The sequence below is a fragment of the Alternaria ventricosa genome (assembly GCF_023758065.1).
Source record: "Alternaria ventricosa strain BMP 2768 chromosome Unknown scaffold_11, whole genome shotgun sequence".
In the NCBI taxonomy this organism is placed as follows: Eukaryota; Fungi; Ascomycota; class Dothideomycetes; order Pleosporales; family Pleosporaceae; genus Alternaria; species Alternaria ventricosa.
The window spans coordinates 403,233-422,880 of record NW_026055691.1 but is presented as its reverse complement, the minus strand read 5'-3'; the positions used below and the strand labels follow the sequence as shown (position 1 = coordinate 422,880).

The 19,648-nt window shown below is 52.8% G+C and overlaps 8 protein-coding genes across 8 annotated transcripts; 3 read left to right on the top strand and 5 right to left on the bottom strand.

The window, feature by feature from the left end:
• Nucleotides 1-263: 263 nt before the first annotated feature.
• On the bottom strand, nt 264-1,042 carry J4E93_006627 (uncharacterized protein; the record flags this gene model as incomplete). Its single annotated transcript, XM_049344539.1, has 3 exons — nt 264-508; nt 567-625; nt 966-1,042. The coding sequence occupies 3 exons, from the start codon at nt 1,040-1,042 to the stop codon at nt 264-266; spliced, it is 381 nt and encodes a 126-aa protein (XP_049198193.1).
• Nucleotides 1,043-1,880: 838 nt separating this feature from the next.
• On the top strand, nt 1,881-4,040 carry J4E93_006626 (uncharacterized protein; the record flags this gene model as incomplete). Its single annotated transcript, XM_049344538.1, has 1 exon — nt 1,881-4,040. One exon carries the CDS (start codon nt 1,881-1,883, stop codon nt 4,038-4,040), a length of 2,160 nt encoding a protein of 719 aa, XP_049198192.1.
• Nucleotides 4,041-4,577: 537 nt separating this feature from the next.
• J4E93_006625 (uncharacterized protein) lies at nt 4,578-8,259 on the bottom strand (the record flags this gene model as incomplete). The annotated part of the gene is made up of 11 exons (XM_049344537.1): nt 4,578-5,056; nt 5,105-5,436; nt 5,497-5,606; nt 5,665-5,684; nt 5,737-5,750; nt 5,807-5,944; nt 6,433-6,475; nt 6,526-6,806; nt 6,853-6,964; nt 7,014-7,774; nt 7,823-8,259. The coding sequence occupies 11 exons, from the start codon at nt 8,257-8,259 to the stop codon at nt 4,578-4,580; spliced, it is 2,727 nt and encodes a 908-aa protein (XP_049198191.1).
• A 1,078-nt stretch (nt 8,260-9,337) lies between these two features.
• On the bottom strand, nt 9,338-10,146 carry J4E93_006624 (uncharacterized protein; the record flags this gene model as incomplete). Its single annotated transcript, XM_049344536.1, has 3 exons — nt 9,338-9,894; nt 9,942-10,064; nt 10,116-10,146. The coding sequence occupies 3 exons, from the start codon at nt 10,144-10,146 to the stop codon at nt 9,338-9,340; spliced, it is 711 nt and encodes a 236-aa protein (XP_049198190.1).
• A 170-nt stretch (nt 10,147-10,316) lies between these two features.
• On the top strand, nt 10,317-12,040 carry J4E93_006623 (uncharacterized protein; the record flags this gene model as incomplete). The annotated part of the gene is made up of 8 exons (XM_049344535.1): nt 10,317-10,490; nt 10,540-10,571; nt 10,647-10,684; nt 10,736-10,818; nt 10,867-11,114; nt 11,169-11,677; nt 11,724-11,771; nt 11,829-12,040. The coding sequence occupies 8 exons, from the start codon at nt 10,317-10,319 to the stop codon at nt 12,038-12,040; spliced, it is 1,344 nt and encodes a 447-aa protein (XP_049198189.1).
• Nucleotides 12,041-13,632: 1,592 nt separating this feature from the next.
• Nucleotides 13,633-15,814, top strand: J4E93_006622 (uncharacterized protein; the record flags this gene model as incomplete). The annotated part of the gene is made up of 4 exons (XM_049344534.1): nt 13,633-13,962; nt 14,022-14,261; nt 14,329-14,934; nt 14,984-15,814. The coding sequence occupies 4 exons, from the start codon at nt 13,633-13,635 to the stop codon at nt 15,812-15,814; spliced, it is 2,007 nt and encodes a 668-aa protein (XP_049198188.1).
• A 369-nt stretch (nt 15,815-16,183) lies between these two features.
• Nucleotides 16,184-17,731, bottom strand: J4E93_006621 (uncharacterized protein; the record flags this gene model as incomplete). The annotated part of the gene is made up of 3 exons (XM_049344533.1): nt 16,184-16,765; nt 16,830-17,219; nt 17,267-17,731. The coding sequence occupies 3 exons, from the start codon at nt 17,729-17,731 to the stop codon at nt 16,184-16,186; spliced, it is 1,437 nt and encodes a 478-aa protein (XP_049198187.1).
• Nucleotides 17,732-18,134: 403 nt separating this feature from the next.
• J4E93_006620 (uncharacterized protein) lies at nt 18,135-19,199 on the bottom strand (the record flags this gene model as incomplete). The annotated part of the gene is made up of 3 exons (XM_049344532.1): nt 18,135-18,562; nt 18,615-18,863; nt 18,920-19,199. 3 exons carry the CDS (start codon nt 19,197-19,199, stop codon nt 18,135-18,137), a joined length of 957 nt encoding a protein of 318 aa, XP_049198186.1.
• Between the last annotated feature and the right edge of the window lie 449 nt (nt 19,200-19,648).

Genomic DNA, 19,648 nt, shown 5'->3' with positions numbered 1-19,648 from the left:
GCACCCGTGGGCAGTCCTGCCATAATTGCACTGCAAACCGAATTCCAGACTGAGTCGAGGTCCTTGTGTGGCATGTCGAACAGCTTCGTCAAGAGATGCGTTGGCGATAGAGACATGCTACAGATAGTCGCACAGGTATGCACTACCGTGAGTTAGGTAGAGCAACTGTGGGTGTTCAAGAACAAAACTATCAACTGATACTTTGTATATTCTCGTTGAACAGCTGGTACTATTATCATACTAGACACCTCGACATTACATCCCTACTCGTCATCGTCGTCGTCATCGACAACAGGTACGGGGTCAGCTTTGCCTGTGGTCTTGACCTTCCGGTCCTTCTCCGCACCGGCTGGCTTCTTGCCTTTCGGGTTGGCGTCTTCATCGTCGTCGTCGTCTTCCTCGGGCACAGCGGCATCGTCATCGTCGTCATCGCTCACGTCGTCTTCCTCCTCCTCTTCATCATCCTCATCATCTTTGGGCTTGGTGCGCTTGGTCTTCTTCTTTGGTGCTGCAGTCGAGTGTGAGAAACTTATATACAGTTATATTGGGCGACAGTATTGGCTTACGAGGCTCTTCGGCGTCGGAATCGTCTGAATTGAAGTTTGATCCGTCAGACTCGTCATATCTACGTGACATGTGTTAGCACTGTGATGAAAGTTCCATAGTCGAGAGTAAAGCGCAGCTCAGAAGTCCTCAACACTCAAAGGAGAGACGTGACCGTCGAGCGAATCCAAGTTGAGAGCGTTGTGAGCATTGTTGCGAAGCGCCGTCGCGTCAACCGTTTCTCCACCCCGAAAGCCCGGGCGCAACGTCGATTCCGCGCCTATCAAACTTTCATAGAACTTGGTAACAAGTCCAAAGATCCTAATTCACTTTGCAGAGGGAAGGCGATTGCGATGCCTTCAAGAGGGGATGCGTGCGACGCGAAGTGCAAGGGCCATGACGTCAAGGAAGCGCCGACTTACTCTTCTTCCTCTTCGCTCTCATCACTTGGGAGAGCGACAAGCTCCTCTTCCTGGTTCTTCCTCTTTCTTGTGGACATTGTGTCGTTCTGGGGAAATTCGACGAAGGTTGGTAGGTCAAGGTAGTGTTTTGGGGTAGGGCGAGAGCTGAGAGCTATGGAGAAGCTTGCGAGCGGGGACCCAGGGACGGGCGCCCGGATGAAATAGACACCACCTACGCAGGCCCTACCAAGGAGGCTGGGAAGCCAGGGCTCTTGCGGGCTTTTGCTCAATGGCTTAGTTCGGGCTGTTCGGGTGTGTCCAGGTTAGCCAATCATTGGCCATGTGGTCATCACCCGCATGGGGGCACCGGGACGGGGGCACACAAGCGTTGCGCTGATGTTACTTTGCTGCAGGTACCGCTCGATGTCTGTTGACATGAGAGATCCATCGAGAGTGTCGCAAAGACATACGTCTCAACGGCAATTGTAGGATAGATAATCGTGAACAATGTGCATCTAACCAGCCTCCACGGTATAGGAGGGACACAACAATACCTAGGTAGCTACGCAGTGTGCTCCTTTATGTCAAATCATTTGTAACTACAGAAATGCGTCAAACGCAGCTCGCATTTGATCCATATATGTAGAATTGCATATGAGATCCCTTTGGCGGCTAGCGATCCGATACAGCGTTCAAGGCAGCAGGCTCCCATAGTCACGGTGTTGCCCATGTGTTCGCAGCTCAAGGTGCAGAGCTCTCTTCCCAAAACGGTCAAGCTCACCCCACTTAGCGCCAGTCATCGCTAGTGCCCCTCCCGCGGTACCGCGTCTCATTCGTGCTGCCTTGCCGACTTTACTTTCTTACTCTCAATCGTTCCTCAACCGACCCGACACAACGCTCGTTCGCACCCGCGCCCTACGTTCCCATACGCCCAATATGTCGGCAGCTCAGGTCGCAAGAGGACCGCGGATCAAAGGTCTGAGCGATCCCTACCACTATCAATCCAAAGCAACGCAACGAAGCAAGGCGCCCGTGGTGGCTGCCACCAAAACCGCGAAACGTACATACACCTGCTGCGAGAAACCCGAGATAGATACTTCCGACAATGAAGTCTTGTGCTACAACTGCGGTGCTGTCCACGGCGAAAACAACATCGTCTCCGAGGTTACTTTTGGCGAAACTTCGGGCGGAGCAGCCATTGTCGAGGGTGGCTTCATCCACGCCAACCAGCGTCACGCGAATTCCATGGGCGGCACTATGCGGGGTCTGGAGGGTATGGGTAGCAGGGACCAGGCTGCGATGAACGGCAAGAACTCCATCGTAGCTCTAGGCGCATCTCTCAACCAGCGCGAGGCCGTCGTAGAACAGGCTTACAGCTGGTACAAGCTCGCCATGAACCACCGATTCATCCAGGGTCGCCGCATGAGGACCGTTGCCGCTGTCGCGATCTACATGGCAGCACGGAGACAACCCGAGAACACGCTCATGCTCATCGACCTGGCCGAAAAGATTCAGACCAACGTCTGGCAGCTCGGAGACACGTACAAACAGTTTCTGGAGATGTTGAAGGAGGACGATCCCGCACAGCTCGTGGGCACAAAAGCCGTCCAGGAGATCGAGCCGTTGATGCTGAAATACTGTCGGAAGCTCGAGTTTGGAGAGGATTCTCACAGGGTCGCCGACGACGCCTGTAGGGTCCTGAAGCGCATGAACCGGGACTGGATGGTGCAAGGTCGTCAGCCGGCTGGATTGTGTGGCGCCTGTATCATCATAGCCGCCCGCATGAACAACTTCCGCCGGACCATCCGAGAGGTCGTCTACGTTGTCAAGGTCGCCGACTCCACCATCACCTCCCGTCTATACGAATACAAGAGGACACAGAGCGCGGCTCTCACTGTCAACCAGTTCCGAGAGTTCGGGCCCCGTCTCAAGGTTAAGGCTCAGCCTCCTGCCATTTGGAGGCGCGCAGAGAAGGAAGAGCGAAGGGAAAAGAGGAAGCAACGAGCAATGGAGGGCGGCGACCCGGAGACTACAGAGAACCAGTCTGGAGATAGCGAGGCAGAAGCAGGCTCAGACACGGCACCAAAACGCACGAGCAAGAGGCGCAAGTCAAACGACGGTTCATCTCAGCCAGTTGCGACCCAGACGGAAGCTTCTGGTACACAGGATAGCGATCCATCCTCTGAGTTAGCGGCTCTTGACGGCAACACGGAGGCGGTCCTGGAGTCTGTTGTCAGTGCAGTCGAGGAAGTCGAGGCCGGTGAGACCATCGACCCAGACTTTGTCATGCCTAAGAAGCGTGGCCGACCACCAAAGAAGCCGCGAGTGCCTGTTGTCATCGCCGAAGAGGATCTCGAAATTGAGCACGAGCTTGAAGACGAAGTCACAAATACCATCAAGGACTGGGAGGGTATCTTCAAGGAAATCGCCAACAGTGAAGATCACGAGCTACTCAGGCGTTCGGGCTGGACAGCAGCAGAGATGGCCCGCGTCGCCGCCGACACCCGCGATGCCGTCCCCGTAAACACAGATCCTGAGATTGGTGAAGACGAGTTCAACGACGACCCCGACGTTGCCACCTGCATCCTCAACCCCGAGGAAGTCCGCCGCAAGGAAGCCATCTGGATCACGGAGAATGAACAGTGGCTGCGCGACCAACAGACGAAGATGTTGCAGGCCGAACTCGAGGCCGCAGAGGACAAGCCCAAGAAACCTAAGCAAAAGCGCAAACACCACCAAATGGGCGACGGCAATGTCCTTGAGGGCCAGCCTGCAGCTAGCGCGGCGGACGCTGCCCACAAGATGCTCAAGAAGCGCGCCAAAGCTTTCAGTAACCACATCAACTACGACCGACTCAAGGAACTGTTCCCTGGTGGTCACCCTTCTGCGAGCCCATCTGGCAGCGCTCAAGGTGCTAGTTCAGCCTCCACCCCTCAAGCTGTTGTGCAGCAGCCTGCAGATGTCGACGCGGAAGGCGAGGAAGAAGAAGAGGAGGAGGAAGAGATGGAAGAGGTAGAAGAAGAAGAGGAAGATTTGGAGCACAACTACTTGGAAGACGATGATGAAGGATTTGCTAACGAAAGCTACGACTACTAGAAGTCTTGTCCGTGGTTCTTTTTTGGGAGCATCAAGAGGTTGGCGATTGGTTTTGCATTTACATGGCGAAAAGTTTACTAGATATCACGACCTTGGTCGGCTATCTCTCCCGAAGTATTGGAGCTTGCTTTTACGGCCGCGTTGGCTGGAAATTTAGATGCGGAGTATCTTGGGGTTGAGACTTTGCATATATACCCCCGCTTGCGAGCGCAGCATAGCATCATGGCAACGGCGTTTAACTTTCATCAATGAACATTCAGATCAATATCCTTCGCTGTAGCACATTCCAGTTTTCGCGCATACATCACATGTCAAAGTCAGAGGCGACGGCTTTTGTTTGTAGGGGAGGAATTCCCAATGATAGATTGGTCCCTGCTTCGTAACTCGTTCACACATGCTCATGCTACCCTAAATTTTTGGTATGCGAATCCCTTGCCATAAAACGCCGAAAAAGTCTATCATGGAAGACACAGGCGCCTCTTTCCCCGAACGGTGGTTGACGCCGTCCTAAACCTCACTCTACACGCAAGAGACAAACTAGCACATCTTGTACTGTGACTCGCCTGATGCTTGCCTGTGCATGTCGTTCGCCTCGAGCTTGTATGAGATGCTAATGTCCAAATCGCGGTGGTTCTTCTCGTTGGGCTTGTTCTCTAGTATGCCGCTGATGGTCTCGCCCTCCTCGACCGTCAGTACATCCTTCAGGTAGAAGACTGTCTGCTTCCAGTGGGTGTACTTGGTGTGAGGTCCGGTGGAGAAGCGGATGGGCTTATGGCAGGCGGCGAACTCGATGTCGAACCATGCGATGACGGCGTGGATGAAGTCGCTGCGACGCGCCTTGAGCTCGTACGGTAACCGGAAAGCGAGGTCGGCGACGGTGCAGGTGTAAAGGTCAAGGGTGATGACGGGGGAGGGGTCGGTGACGACGGCCTTGATGTCGACAGTGTCGACGAGGGGCTCGGTGATGGCGGTGGCCTTGAGAGGAGAGTAGTCGAAGCCCCAGACGTTATCCCAGACTGTTCTGTTAGCAGTGTTGCAGCAGATCAGAACTTTGCTGTACTTACATCCAATCTTCTCCTCCTTGTACTCGCCATCCTCGATACCAGCCATGAAGATGGTAGCCTTGTCGGGGAAGATCAAGCCGTCCTTGACCAGGTACTTGTCGCGGGCGTAGAGAACGGTGTCCAACATGGACTCGTAGAGCAGGAAGTAGCCCATCCACTCGGATATTATTATGTCGACCTTGTCGAAGGGTAGGACAACCTCCTCCATCTTGCCCTGTAGCAGGGTGATCTTGTCCGACATGCCGTTGACCTCGACGATCTCCTTCGCCTTGTCGATGATGGTTGACATGTCAACACCAATAACGTGCTTTGCGCCGGCCTTTACGGCGAACCTATATCCAGCATATCAGCGCGTGCTCGTGTGTGGTATGTAGAGGGGCGGGAGCGCGTACATGCTCAGGATGGATGTACCGCATCCGACATCGAGGACGACCTTGTCCTTGAACAGGTGAGGGTTCTGGTAGATAGCGTCGCGGTAGCTCTTGGTTCGGACTTCATCTTTCTAAAGCGCATTGTTAGTCGTCGTAGTAAAGGTTAATGGCAGGGAGGGGCAATCGTACCAGCATCTCCTCGTGGATACCTGTATTCGCGCATTAGTATCGTTCACCTCATCAGAGTGTACTTGTACGGACCATGGTGGTTGTAGCTACACAATAATGTTAGCGAAACTCTACGTGTATCTGGACCCTCAATGATGCCTACCTGTTGAAGTAATGCGCCTCAGAGTGCGCCATGCCCGTGAGGGGGTCCTTCTTTCCGGCTTCTTGCTGGTTCGCCATATTGAGAGTAGAGTGTGAGGAGAGGAGGAGGTGTGAGCGGTTGAAAGTAGAGGAAGAGAGACTGGCGTTGCTCCGGTCCAAGTAGGATAGGGAAATTTTGGTTTTGGTAGTACCAAGCACAGACTCGCTCGGTCCAGGGTCTCACCAGGGCAATCTCGGTGGGAAGCGGGGCATCTGAGACTTTGGACGCTAGGCCCAATGAGGCGTGACACGAAGATGTTCACTTTTTTTGCTGTCGATCCCAAGGTTCGTGCAACCAATTTTCTTTACCATTGTACTACGTACGATAAATACAGGCCAAGGCTTCAAGACAAATACAGCATCAAGAACAGCATAGTGTCAATTTGTAACATCCAATCAGAGAAAGTAGTGAGAGGGGTATATCGTGCCAAAAGCAGAGACCGCCCTCGTCGTTACGTCGTGAGAGTTTTGTTTGCGTTATGTCGTAAAGTCGTTAATAGATTTTGATCGTAATGTCGTTATATATTAGAGAGTGTCGTACATTTTGGTCGAAAGGGATTGCTCTGTTGAGCTCGTCAGGAAGCCTACCGGACTCTCATGCGATAAAAGTTTTCTTTGAATTGTTTCGCGTCTATTTATGTATCAGTATCGGAAGCTAATAGATAACGGGGGTGAAATTACCTTCTGGTGAAGTGAAACTCAACCGGTACTTGCCCGTAGGGCCTTTGGGTAGCCTGTAGCTATCACTGAAGACATACGGATGCAGCTTCTCGAACTGGATTGTTTCTGGACCGACGCGCTTCATCCAGTCACCGCGTCCGACATATGGCGTGACGAATGCCGTCCAGATAGGTATGTCTTTCATGGGCCCGCGACGAGCAGTAGCTTCGAACCGTACACAGCCCGAGTCCGTATCGTATTTGACGCGGAAGACGTGGAGATACTTGCCGTCAACGGTCTCACTGAGTAGCGTCAGCATGAAACAAGAGGCTAGTGACAATCACTTACCCTGCAAACATAATCCTTTCTCCTGGCAGGAAAACATCTTCGAGCCCCTCTGCAATGGGGGTGTGATCCTGGCGCTTCATAGCGATGGTGGTACAATAGAAAAGTACCATACCTGAAAGAACATTAGAGAGTGTTTGCAGGAGCGACTCAAATGTACCTACGTTCATATAGAGGGAAGCGTAGTCTAGCCCACAGGTCAAGTTGACCATCTTGGCGATTGATGCGACAGAGCTGCAAGCACGATCCTGCGCGCCGTACTGCTAATGCGGTGATTGGGACCTGGTACCTCACACGGTTGCCATTGTGATCCGTAGTAAGGAAGAGTATTCGTGCACGGTTGTCGTCGGCCCTCCAGTAAATTCTTATCCAGACCTCAGTTGCTTCGAACGGCAGTTCTAGGATCCTTTCAAAGCCATCGGTGTCTAACAGCTCAATCACTCTTGGTTCATCCCTCCCGAAGCACTCAGTTGGTTCCGAGGGGCTTTGAGATGGTGTGGAGCCGTGGCGTCCATCGAATATTTTCATTGCCCAATGAGCGACTGGCTCTGAGTCCGTCGACTGGTTCGAGTAGGCCTGCGATGATGCGGACGAATACGTGGGCGACTGAGGGATTTCTGGCACTGGGGGAGGAACATACGGTATGTCCCCTATGCCTCCCCACGTTTGTGCAATATGAGATCGATGAGGTAGCGGTAGCGGGGCTGGCTGGTACCCGTACTGGGCTGCCGGATACGTGGGGTGTTGGTGTATCTTCGGTCTAGACATCTTGGGAGAAGGCGGCTTTGGTGTTCTAGCACCACCCTTCCCATTGCCATGTACCGAGAGCTTACTGAAGTAAGATTCAATCGGCGTTGGCTTCTGCTTTTTGAGTAACCTAGCCAGTGTGACCTTGAATTTAGCCAATTCGGCCTCATTTTGGTTTCTGGACCCAGTCAGCCATGCTGTTGAACATGTTGCTAACATTATTTACCCCTTCAGAGCATCGTGCATGCACTGCAGATATGTCCTAACAGTCTCGAATCTTTTGGGCAAGGACATGCCTTCCGCCGTGAAATCCGTAAGCGCATCTTCCCAGATGAGTGCGTACGGTGGTGTGCCGGGAAAAGCACCGGGCGCAGCGTGCCTGCTCTTCTTGGACCTGGTGAATATTTCTTGAACATCGTCAAGCGTGTGTCCTAAGCTCGGGAGGCAAACCTCCAGGTCCGTTCGTATGAAGCCTGCATATCTGCCATAGCGGGACGACTCCAGCGCCTCGTTCAGCTCGAGTAGAGCGTGCGATATGGCAAACAACTCTGCGATATGGCTCCTGACGTCTTTGCGATATTGGGGGATCTCACTCTCGAAGGAGAGTAGGCCCGTTGCGGTCTCCTCAGCTTCCTTGGCGTAGTCGAGTAGTCGCCAGTCCATGACAGGTGCGTACCGGGGATAGATAGCCGAAGACAAAGGTTTAGTAGCAACGCATGCTTTAGACGCCTGAGAATCGGCGGGGGAAGGAAAGAGAAACCGCTCAAGCGATGGCGCTACGAGATGAGCGTCTGGGGTAGACGTCTGGTGGCATGCGCGCTTGAGGAGGGTCGGCTCTTGACGTGTTTATGCAGCAGCACGCCGGTGAGAAACGCCAATGACCTATGCCGACAGAATCCCTTACCAAGCCTGCATGTAACCCGCGGTCTTCGCTTCCTCTTTCACACAATTTTTTGTGCAATCAGTTTGGCCCCCAATCTTCTGGAGTTAGAGTCTGTTAGTGTCGGCCAGCCTGCTGCATGCAATTGCGCTGCACCGCTGGACAAGATGCTGTTCTGGACAGGCGGAGACGCCACCCCGATAGCTGCACGTCTGCGCTGTCAGTGGAAGATCATTCCTATCGTACCGGCTCGCAGCACAAAAAGTATCGAAATGTCCAGAGCTTTCGGCCTAATGACATCGTTGGTCTGCATGTCGGCGCCGCGGCATGGTGTTCTGCCTAACTCTCTCCACTATAGCATGGACTAGTCCTGCAATGTAAGCAATGATTGTTCAACGGTTGAGGAGACCTTCGAAGCCGCCACTCCGGATTGTGCGATGATATGCCTCTTGACAACTGTCAACCATGAGAGGATCGATGTGAGAGCCGCCACACTCGAGCTAAGCATCAACGACCAACTCAGATCATGACTATCAATCTGCTCACCCTCTGATGTGTATGTGTGAAATGGCAGGAAGTGCCGTTTGAAAATGATGGGATGGACATGTAGATATATATGTATTGGACGAGACCAAGGCTGCGCCTCACTCTGTCCAAGCCACCACCACAATGGGGCTGCAAGTCTCACCCATGAGCCCCTTTCGAGGCAACCATATAACTGAAGTTGAATGATTTGTTTTGGTTGGTTACTAATGTGGGTCCATCACTTCTACGGCATTGACGGCAAACCCTCGATCTTGGCGCTGAGAGCCTGCTGCGCGTGCGCGTACGCGTAGCAGCCGATGGTCCAGCATGTGTCCATCACTTTCCAAGAGCCTTCAGCCTCTCGTCCACCAGCTTCGAAACCATCTTCTCCAGTATCGCGAATTCTCCATTCGATGACCCTTCAAAGTATCCAGCTACGCTCTTCTCGACGTACTTGCCGACCTGGTCCACCTCGACATTGACGTCCTCGCCCGGCTTCTTGCTTGCCGTGACGACTTTCTCTTGAGTGTAGGCAATCAACATGACCTCCCACCAACCCTCAGGACCATCCTGTACCTTTGTGACCGTCAAGCTAGCCCCATCGATTGTGACGTACCCCTTCTCGACTATGTATCGCAGGACCGAGGTATCGCGAGGCTTGAAGCGGAAGGTAAGCGCGTTGCCATCGGGCGTGACCGATTCGATGGTGGCAATGGTGTCGACATGTCCTTGTACGAAGTGACCGCCCATGCGTGTGTTGGCAGAGACCGCGCGCTCCAGGTTGACCTTGGAGCCCTCCTTCAGCGACCCCAAGTTTGTCCGCCGGAGGGTTTCGGGAGCGCATCCGATCTTGAATGACGACTTGTTGAACTCGGTGACGGTGAGACAGGTGCCTGACTGGATTAGACCACAAACAATTGTTCAGGTAATGCGAACGTACCATTGACACTGATGCTGTCGCCCAGATGGGCGTCACCCAGTATGTCCTCACATCCGGAGATGGTCAACGATGTGCCGCCGCCTCCCGAGGCCGTCTGGTCAAGCTTCTCAAGAGCGGCAACAGCTAGCCATTGTCAGCCGAGCCGCGCAGGAAAGACAATGCATCATAGCTTACTGCCAATGGTTTCAACGAGACCAGTGAACATGGTGGGGGTGGGTAATTGGAGAGAGAAACTTGGTGGGGTTCTGCAGCTAGTGATGAGCCTCGGATCTCCGAACTGGAGCTAGCCCATCGTCGGGAATAGGTATGCCGTGGAAGCATTCCGTTACCCGGCACATGTCGTGATTCTACATACACCACATCGAAATGGCAAGCATGCTGCTGAGAAGCTCAAGACGCGCTTTCCAGGCGACGGCGACATGTTCACGGCTCAATTGGGCACGCTCAGGCCATGTTCGGCGGCTAGCAACTGAGGCATCAAATGCGGATGCATCTAATCTGCCTCTAGCTGGCATCAAAGTGCTTGACATGACAAGAGTACTTGCCGGAGTGAGTCATGAATCATGAACTTTCCAGAATCTCGACTGACTTCTAGTAGCCATATTGCACGCAAATCTTGGGCGATCTTGGGTATGCGACGGATGACCCTGTATGGACCAACCGAGGTTGGCAAAGTCAAAGACTCTGAAATTGACATTGTGTTAGAGCAGACGTGATTAAGATTGAACATCCAACAAGAGGAGGTGAGCAAACCGAGATCTCAAGAAGCCTTTCAAACCAACTGATTTGGACAGATGACACACGAGCATGGGGACCACCTTACGCGAAGTACACCGACAACCAAGAAGGACCGGGAGAGAGTGCTTACTATTTGGGTGTCAGTACGACACCATCTTCACGGCTATCTGAAGCTCACTTAGAATAGGTCAACCGTAACAAACGATCCATAGGCTTGTCCTTCCAGCACCCAGCTGGTGTAGACATCTTGCATCGCCTGGTCAAAGAATGTGATGTCCTTGTCGAGAACTACCTGCCGGGTTCTCTGGCAAAGTACGCCATGGACTATAATACCGTGTCAAAGATCAACCCCGGCATCATCTACGCCAGTATCACAGGTTACGGCCAAACAGGTCCATACAGAAACAGAGCAGGTTACGACGTCATGGTTGAAGCGTACATCTCCCGACTCATCTTCCTATCATCATATTCATTACTGACATCTTCCAGCGAATTTGGCCTAATGCACATCACCGGAACCCGCGATGGCCCACCCGTCAAGGTCGGTGTAGCAGTAACCGATCTGACAACCGGTCTTTACACCTCCAACTCCATCATCGCAGCTCTCTTCCGGCGCCTCAGAAACCCCAAATCCAAGGGCCAACATATCGACGTCGCACTTTCAGACTGCCAAGTCGCCACTCTGGCGAATATTGCCAGCTCCACTCTCATTAGCGGAAAACGCGACACTGGACGCTGGGGAACGTCGCATCCATCTATTGTACCGTACAAGGCGTTCAAGACGGCAGATGGAGATATTTTGCTAGGAGGTGGAAACGATAGGTTGTATGGAGTGTTGTGTAACAGGTTGGAAAGGCCCGAGTGGATTCTCGATGAGAGGTTCAAGACGAACGCATTGAGAGTTCAGCATAGAGACGAGCTAGAGGAATTGATTGAGACCGAGACGAAGAAGAAGACTACGCAAGAATTGCTAGATGTGCTTGAGGGAAGTGGAATGCGTAAGTAACAGCTGTATGCCTCGGGGTTCTTAGCTAACAGTTCCAGCGTACGCTGCGATCAACGATGTGCAGGATACATTGAACCACGAACACGGTATGTAGATTACCTCTGTCGGAACAAATATTTCTTTTTGATGCTAATCTGAAGCAGTGCTTGCAAGAGACATGGTCAAAGAGGTAGAGCACCCGGCGTGCGGACCGATCAAACTAGTCAATACGCCCGTGAAATGGTCAGACTCGACTCCAGGCATACGACTACCTCCACCCACACTAGGCCAGCATACGGACGAGATACTCGGTGATACATTGGGGATGAGTAAGGAGGAAGTGGCGAATTTACGCAGTGAAGGTGTCGTTGCATAACCTATACCCATTCCTTCAACTCAGGTCTTGGGTCCAACACGCCATAGTCAATATCTAGAAACGAAGCCTTTTGAGGAATGTATTCCAAGCCAAATCTGTTCTTGAGTTCAGTCCCAAATATCCTGTCAAAGGTATTGTATTCTCCCGAACAACCCATCTTCAGTTGAACGAATCTGTTGATGTGATCGTTACGCGTCCCCTTAGGTACCTCTAAAACCAATGAGAAATCGTCGCCTTCTGTCCAATTGTTGATGATGAGTTGGGGCTCAGACCAAATCGAAATTTGAAGGGGTTGGCGATAGACGGTAGCTTGATCAGTGAGCCCAGGCTGGATCGGGTTGAATTGAGACGCAACATGATACCCAGGTATTGGTTTGTTATCGCAATTTCGATCATCCATTATCTTGTGTACTTTCCACAGCTGCATGAGGGCAACCTGGTGACGTTCTTCTCCCGGAAAAGTCCTTACTAAGCGGTCGTTTGGGTGGTCCCCGGCTGGATCTTGGAAGCCATCAGGGAGCACCAGGAATTCGCGGGGTTCAGACTGGGCGTACAGCCACTCAAAAAAGCCATCAAAGAGTGGGTCTGTAGTTCTTTCCTCCAAGGGCAGTCCAAACATCTCAAACACAGGGTATTTCGCCGTTCCTTGCATTGATAAAGATATCCACCATTGATTCGTAGTCCAAGTTTTCGGTGTCGGAGTGTTGTTTATTATGGCTGAAACGTTGGCAAGAGGCTCAACAAAAACACGTGGTGCGTATACAGTTGTGAAGACAAACAGGCGGAAGCGTGACCGGATTATGGCTTCTGTCTGGGGCTTTGGCCATTCGTCGGGCGAGTCAATTTGGTCAAGATCATAGCCGCCAGGGTAGGTCCGTTGAACGTTGAACGGACAATGCTTGCCGGTAGACATATAGGCCAATACCAACAGATACAGGTCCATGACAGCCTCGACCTCCTGGAACCAAGTTGCGGCTGGGATTGAGGGACAGCCTGGCGGCACTTCAGTCTCATTCATAACAGCCTCGAAGAAGTCTTTTGAAGGGTAGAAAGAATAGTCGCCCCGTGCGTGGTCGTAATGGCAGCATGATTCCCAGGGTATACGCTTCAAGCGGATAGCAAGCAGTGCATCGTCAACTGCTACTGGACAGGGTCTCTGGTGCAGCAGGTAGAAAGCATGAGGTTTGCAGTTGTCGTCGACAACTTGCTTGAAACGGCGCGAGATGTGTCTGTACTTGAGCAATTCTGGCAGGGTGGTGCTACACTCGGCGATGCAGAGAAGTATTTCGGCTGGGAGGTTGTCCATAGTGGAGGAAATGAATTTGCACTATCTTAGGTCGGGGGCTAGTAAGTTGTAAAGTAGAGTAGGTCGAGACTAAAGGGCGAGCTTCTTTGTACTCCGCATCCCCGCGCGATCGCGTGGCTTACGTCACCGCGTTTCATGAGCGACGCGACGGTTGTCCAGGGCAACGGCGTTCTGGCCATGTTGACCGACACGGGCGCGTGCACGAGCGGCTCCACATGCATCTGGTACACCAACGTCGACTGACATTTTGCCTGCATCGCCAAACCAGAAACAAAACATAGTCACAATGGAGCCGCCACCACGACCCTCAAGTTCGCTATTCGATGTCTTTCTGCGCCTGCGCCCTTCCAACTCGGCAAGTGCGCGCTTCCTCAGCGTCGAAGAGAGCGAGAATCATCATCCAACTCATATAACGATACAACCGCCAACCCAAGATAAACGCAAGCGCGCTGTTGAACGGTTCGCTTTCACGCAAGTCTTTGAGGAAGATGCGCGACAAATGGATCTATTCAAGGGCACTGGTGTGGTTCCCATGATAGAAGGTGTCATGGGCGCACCAGGCCACCACGGCCGGGATGGACTTCTTGCAACGCTGGGTTGCACTGGCTCTGGAAAGGTATGCATCTCTTGAACGAAGCCTACAAGTCTGCATCTCACATGTTAATGCGCTCACAGAGTCACACGATCCTTGGCACCAAATCCCAGCGCGGCCTCGTTCAGATGACACTGGACGTCATTTTCCAAGCATGCGACGAGCAGCTCGTACAATCCCTCTATGGCGCCCCGGCGTACTCCTCGCTCGCAAATGCAGATGTGTCAGAAGCACAAATGTACACTGCGACCGCATACATCGAAAACATGTATGGCGACAATAACCAGTCGGGTCGCTATTCACGCGCGCAAACCCCCGTGGCAGTAAGTCCAACCCCATTTGATACTGGAGAATGCAGAACTTGAGGAACGCGTGCTAATAGAACAATAGGATTGTAGTATATTCTCCACAGGAAGCACATACAAGTCAAACAAAATGCCACGTCCATCTACACTCCCACAATCACCCTCGGTGGCCGATATCCAGATACCCACAGACCCGAGCGCAGAATATGCAATCGTCATGTCAATGTACGAAGTCTACAACGACCGCATCTTCGACCTTTTGAGCGGAAACGCCTTGAAGAACAAACAGCCAAACGTGAAGCGCAGGGCGCTCCTCTTCAAGAGCACCGAAAAGAGTCCAGACCGAAAGGTCGTCGCTGGCCTCACCAAGATCATTTGCGGAAGCTTCGAGGAAGCTATGATGGTGCTGGAAACAGGTCTCATGGAGCGCAAGGTCACTGGCACTGGAAGCAATGCTGTGAGCTCCCGGAGTCATGGCTTCTTCCACATCGAGATCAAGAAGAGAGACGCAGAACGCCAAGGTCCTTGGTCAAGCAGCAACCTCACTATCGTCGACCTGGCAGGATCAGAGCGTGCCCGCAATGCTAAGACCGCCGGTGAGACGCTTGCGGAAGCTGGCAAGATCAACGAGTCTCTCATGTATCTGGGCCAGTGTATGCAGATGCAGTCAGACAACCAAGGAGGCTCAAAGGTACGTGTATCTACCCGTCTCATCATTACTTTAACTAACATACTCTCAGAACATTGTGCCCTTCCGCCAGTGCAAACTCACGGAGCTTCTCTTCTCGAATTCGTTCCCTGCCTCCGCCCGTCAAACACAATCGCACCGTCAGCCTCAAAAGTCCATCATGGTCGTGACGGCAGATCCCAAAGGCGACTACAACGCCACGTCGCAAATTCTCCGTTACTCCGCTCTCGCTCGCGAGGTTACCGTGCCACGAATGCCATCCACCTCCGACACAATCGGTGTACCTCTCAAGCGCCCTGGTACAGCCTCCTCAGGACGTGCGACTCCTTCAGGTCGCACAACGCCCTCGGTTGTAATAGAAGAGCTTGAATATGCCAACGCCGAAATCGCACGCCTTACCTCGGAAATCGAAATCTTCGCTCTGCGCCTCACCGAGGAGACAGCTCGCAGGAAGGCAGCTGAATCTTCCTGGGCCGCAGCCGAAGACCACATGGTCGATCTTGAGCAAGAGATCCGCGACGAATGCTATCTCGAGATGGAAGCTGCTGTCGAGCAAGAACGCCGAAGATGGCAGACGGCACTAGACAACGAACAAGACAACCAGCAAGCACACATCGACTCCAAGATCGACGTCGTCATCCGAGCAACCAAGGCACAGATGAAGCAAGAGATCAAGGTGTACGAAGACCCCGACCCAGAACTCCGCGACCGGGTCGACGAACTGGAGCGAGAAAACGAGATGCTGCGGGCCAGACTAGAGGCCAGTGAGCGCGAGACGATGCAGCGATCCGCGAGTCCCATAAAGAAGATGAGGATCCTGAAGAGCAAGAAGTGGCAAGATCCTGAAAGCACGTTGGGGGGATACGGCATCGACGATGAATGAGTGACGACGTTAATGGCTTCGTAACGAGGTTATGCACGGGTTGGCGTTTGGATTAATATGGCCGTTCTGGGCCCGGTTCTTGCTTAGCTATACTTCTTGAGATACCACGCTTTATGTTTAATTTTCCTGGGTAATACAAGGAACTTTCCTTCGCCTGAACTACTCGATTGCAGGGTGACTGACCATAACGCTGAGTTGTATTACTGTATGCTTGCTTCTCGAGCTTCATTTTCGCTGCGTCAACAGGTCCCTTAGTGAAGGTTGCTCTTTGCCCTTGGTGAAAGCGACCAAGCGCTCCACATCCTCGCTATCCATATCCGACAGTTCATCGTCACCGGTTTCCTTAGTAGAGGCTTCTCCAGCAGCATCCTAAACTACTTTCTGTCCATCTCCCATACCATCCAGTGTGCCATCAGCGCCCAGCCCTGTCCCGTCTCCCTGGTAACTATGGCTGAACACCTCAAAGTTGTCGTCGACAAGCCAATTGAGATCTTCGCTCTCTGGCCGCAATGTACGTGCGAGACCGTTGCCGGCTTTCGGGTAGTGTGCTGGTGGGTCGGTGTCGTAGCCGTCGTCTTCTTCGTACTGGTTGCCTGCCAGATCTATTGTTGTGCGCGGCTGGTGGCTGCTCTCGCCGAGGAGTTGTGCTTCTGCAGCGTCCATCTCGGAGTGTGAATGAGATGAAAATTGTGGTGTGTGGCTTGTAGTTGTGTGGCCGTTTGGAGTCGAAGATATTTGACCTAGGTTAAAGGATGGTGGGGGTTGGTAGTTGGTGTAGTGTTGGGTGGATAAGGGTTGTTGTTGCGGCGTTTCTGACTTGATGGCTGAGGTCTCGGGTATCAGGCTCTTTACATTCGGAGGGAATATGGGTAGTTCTGGATGTCGGATCGTAGCAGTCAGAAGGAGGCCAACTAGCTGATTTTGTGGGAGGGTATTGAAGTATGCGCGTTTCTGCTCGAGTTAGTATACCAAGTCCTGGCAAAGATGCTCTTTTGGAGCGATCGCGTGGACCTACCTCATCTATACTCAGGTCCTCCGCAGCGACCAGATCCTGTGCGCCGTCTACGACGGACTGCTTGGCCCGTATACATGGTCCACACAGCCACTCCTTCTCCAGCACTGTGACGACCTCATTGTCGATGGGTGGGTTATGGCAGTATTGGTGATACGCGGTACTACACGCATCACAAAATACTATCCGGTTGTTCGAGGGGTCCGTCTCTCGGTGACAGGTCTTGCACTTCGCAGCGAGTAGTGTCTTGGTGGACTTCCTCCGCTTCACCCCCTTGGCTGGCTCTGGAATGACGGGTACAAATGTGACGGGCTTGTTGACGCTTCGGCCGGACTTGGTTTGTGTGGGTAGTGGGGTGTACGAGTCTGAGACGTCCGAGTCGTCGTTGTCGTTCTACATCATGTCAGCACCCAGTCCCCGAGCACACCACAACGACTGACATTGCTCTCCTCGTCACTCTCAGACCGCTTCCGCTTGCCGCCTCTACCTCCACGTCCTCCGCGACCGCGACCGCGTCCCCTTCCTCGCCCTCTACCGGATCCACGACCAGAGGAAGGGCCCGACGGTGATGCGCCGACTTCCGTCTTCAGTCCACTTGGTGTGCTAACTCGTCCCCCTCTTCCTCTACGTCCCGTGTTCGCCGCTGGCGGGGGCGTCGGTAGTTTGTCGCTGGTCACGTAACTCTGCAAGATCTCTGCCCGCTTCGCTTCAAAGGCAGCACTGCCGGCGGCATGGCCGTTCTTCCCTTGGATGCGTTCGAGAATCGCGGCCGTAGATGCCGAATACTGGCCGAAGCTGGGGCTTCCAGCAGTGCCGCTTGTCGTAGGAAAGGTAGACATTTGCGACGACCATGCAGTGGGTGTTGTCGACTGCGGTTCTGCATGTGGATGCGGAGGTGCCGACATGGTGGCTGCGCCGCCGATCGCAGTTGGCGCGCCATTGCCAGCGCTAGATTCGTTGTTCGGTGGGTTGGGCGGGTTCATCCTGCTCTAGCCAGTCCCGCGACTGTAGCTACGTAGCTAAGAATGACGCGATTATGTTTGTGGAGTAAGTAGATGGCATGCTGCAAGTTGACAATCAATTCGTGAGAGGCCGCGGTTCTGGCCTAGCTTGACGCTAGCGCGAGTAAGGAAGCGCATTGCATCACTGCCCAGGTGGTCGCCCTTGCTCCTACACCATCTTTTAACGGATCATCTATTCTTAGAGAAACATGACATTTGCCTGTATGATTTACGCCGGACTCTAATATAACTCCATCTCCACATCGGACCACATGATGGCCATTGTCTCCCTTCTTCATGTCGCAGTCTATGCCCTGGAAGCCGCGTACGACGGATCCCTCCTAGATGCCGCCTCGCCTGGCATCATCTCGATTTCCGACTCCGATTTACCAGCTTTGACGTACTTCTGCTTGCCTATGGTATTGCCCAGCGCAGGGAAGCACAGTCCCGGATGAAATACTGTTTGCGCCGCCACCGTAATCGCAATCATCACACCCTCTAGTACAATGAACTCAATCTCGTTACGCATGAGTTCACCTCCCCAGCCTCCGAGCAGTTCAGGAATGCGATATACGCATCGAACAAATATAGCGGTATATGCGACTACAACAGCACCGCAGAAGAATCGGAAGCGTCGGTTTGACCAGAGCCTGAGCGCCGAAGCGGAGAGCTGATCGCGACGGTGATAGGTGCGGGTACTGTACTCCAGTACGAGGAGGCCGAATATCACCAGTACTATTCGGTTGTCAGCTGATTTTCATGGTAAAGCATGCGAGATCAAACTTACCAACAACCTGCCAGATAATACCTGCAATCATGAGGTCCGTCCCAACGTCTCCAATGCTCTCGCCTGGGTCTGCCGTGGCCGCCAGCGCTCCACCCGCACTCTGCATGACCAACGAAGAGATGTCGCAAGCGATGAAGATATACGTGTACCAATTCGGTCGGACTCTGCTCCACTCCTCGCCAAATTGGATGACCACATGCTTAAGTGTCAAGTAGATACCAGCGGCCAAAAAGGCAGGCGCGAAGATGACTACCCTCAACCATTAGTAACGGTAGCTTCCCAAACCTAATGGTGTGGCAACTTACGCATGACAATCTGAATAATGAATCCAGTATTGTCCCAGGGATTCCTGTTGAGCATAATCCTGCCAATGTATCCAAGGCATTCTGCCAAACATCCCAGTCCCACGCCGATCATGTACGTCCATGTCTTGTGGCGGATACCAAAGTAAAGCTGAGCGATGAGGGCGAGCCCGAAGAAACCCGCAAAAAAAGTGTTGGCTGCGAGGTTTGGTGTATAACCATAAATCGTAGCATCAACTGGACACTCAGGCGAGACATCAACGCAGAGTTCGGTGTCGCCCATTGTTATCGTTTTGGTATGCAGGAGTCGATGTAAAAGTAGATTTGTCTTATCGAATGGTTGTAACGTTCAAGAAAGAGTTTCAGATGAGCATGCCAATGACACCTTCATCTACTCATATATGTACTACTCGAGATGCACAGATAATCGAGTTGGTGGCTTGCACTGCCATTATGTTACTCCTCCATCATCGCCTGTTCCTGTACGTACTGCTTGTAATTCTAAATCAGGAGTCGCATGTCGAGTCGCGTATGCCCATTATGGACCGTCTTGCGACGCGGGGCGTATGTCGCAGACACCCCTGCTCCACTTTTCGGAGGGTTATGGCTTGAAGCTTCGTCTCTGCCTAAGGAAATGATGGCTGAGCTGAGCTCGTACGTTGCCTTGGGGTAGTCGGGGGGCCTCACGGGCCGTGGCGCAGGCGAAGCAACTTTCCTCCGTCTCAGGTCAGC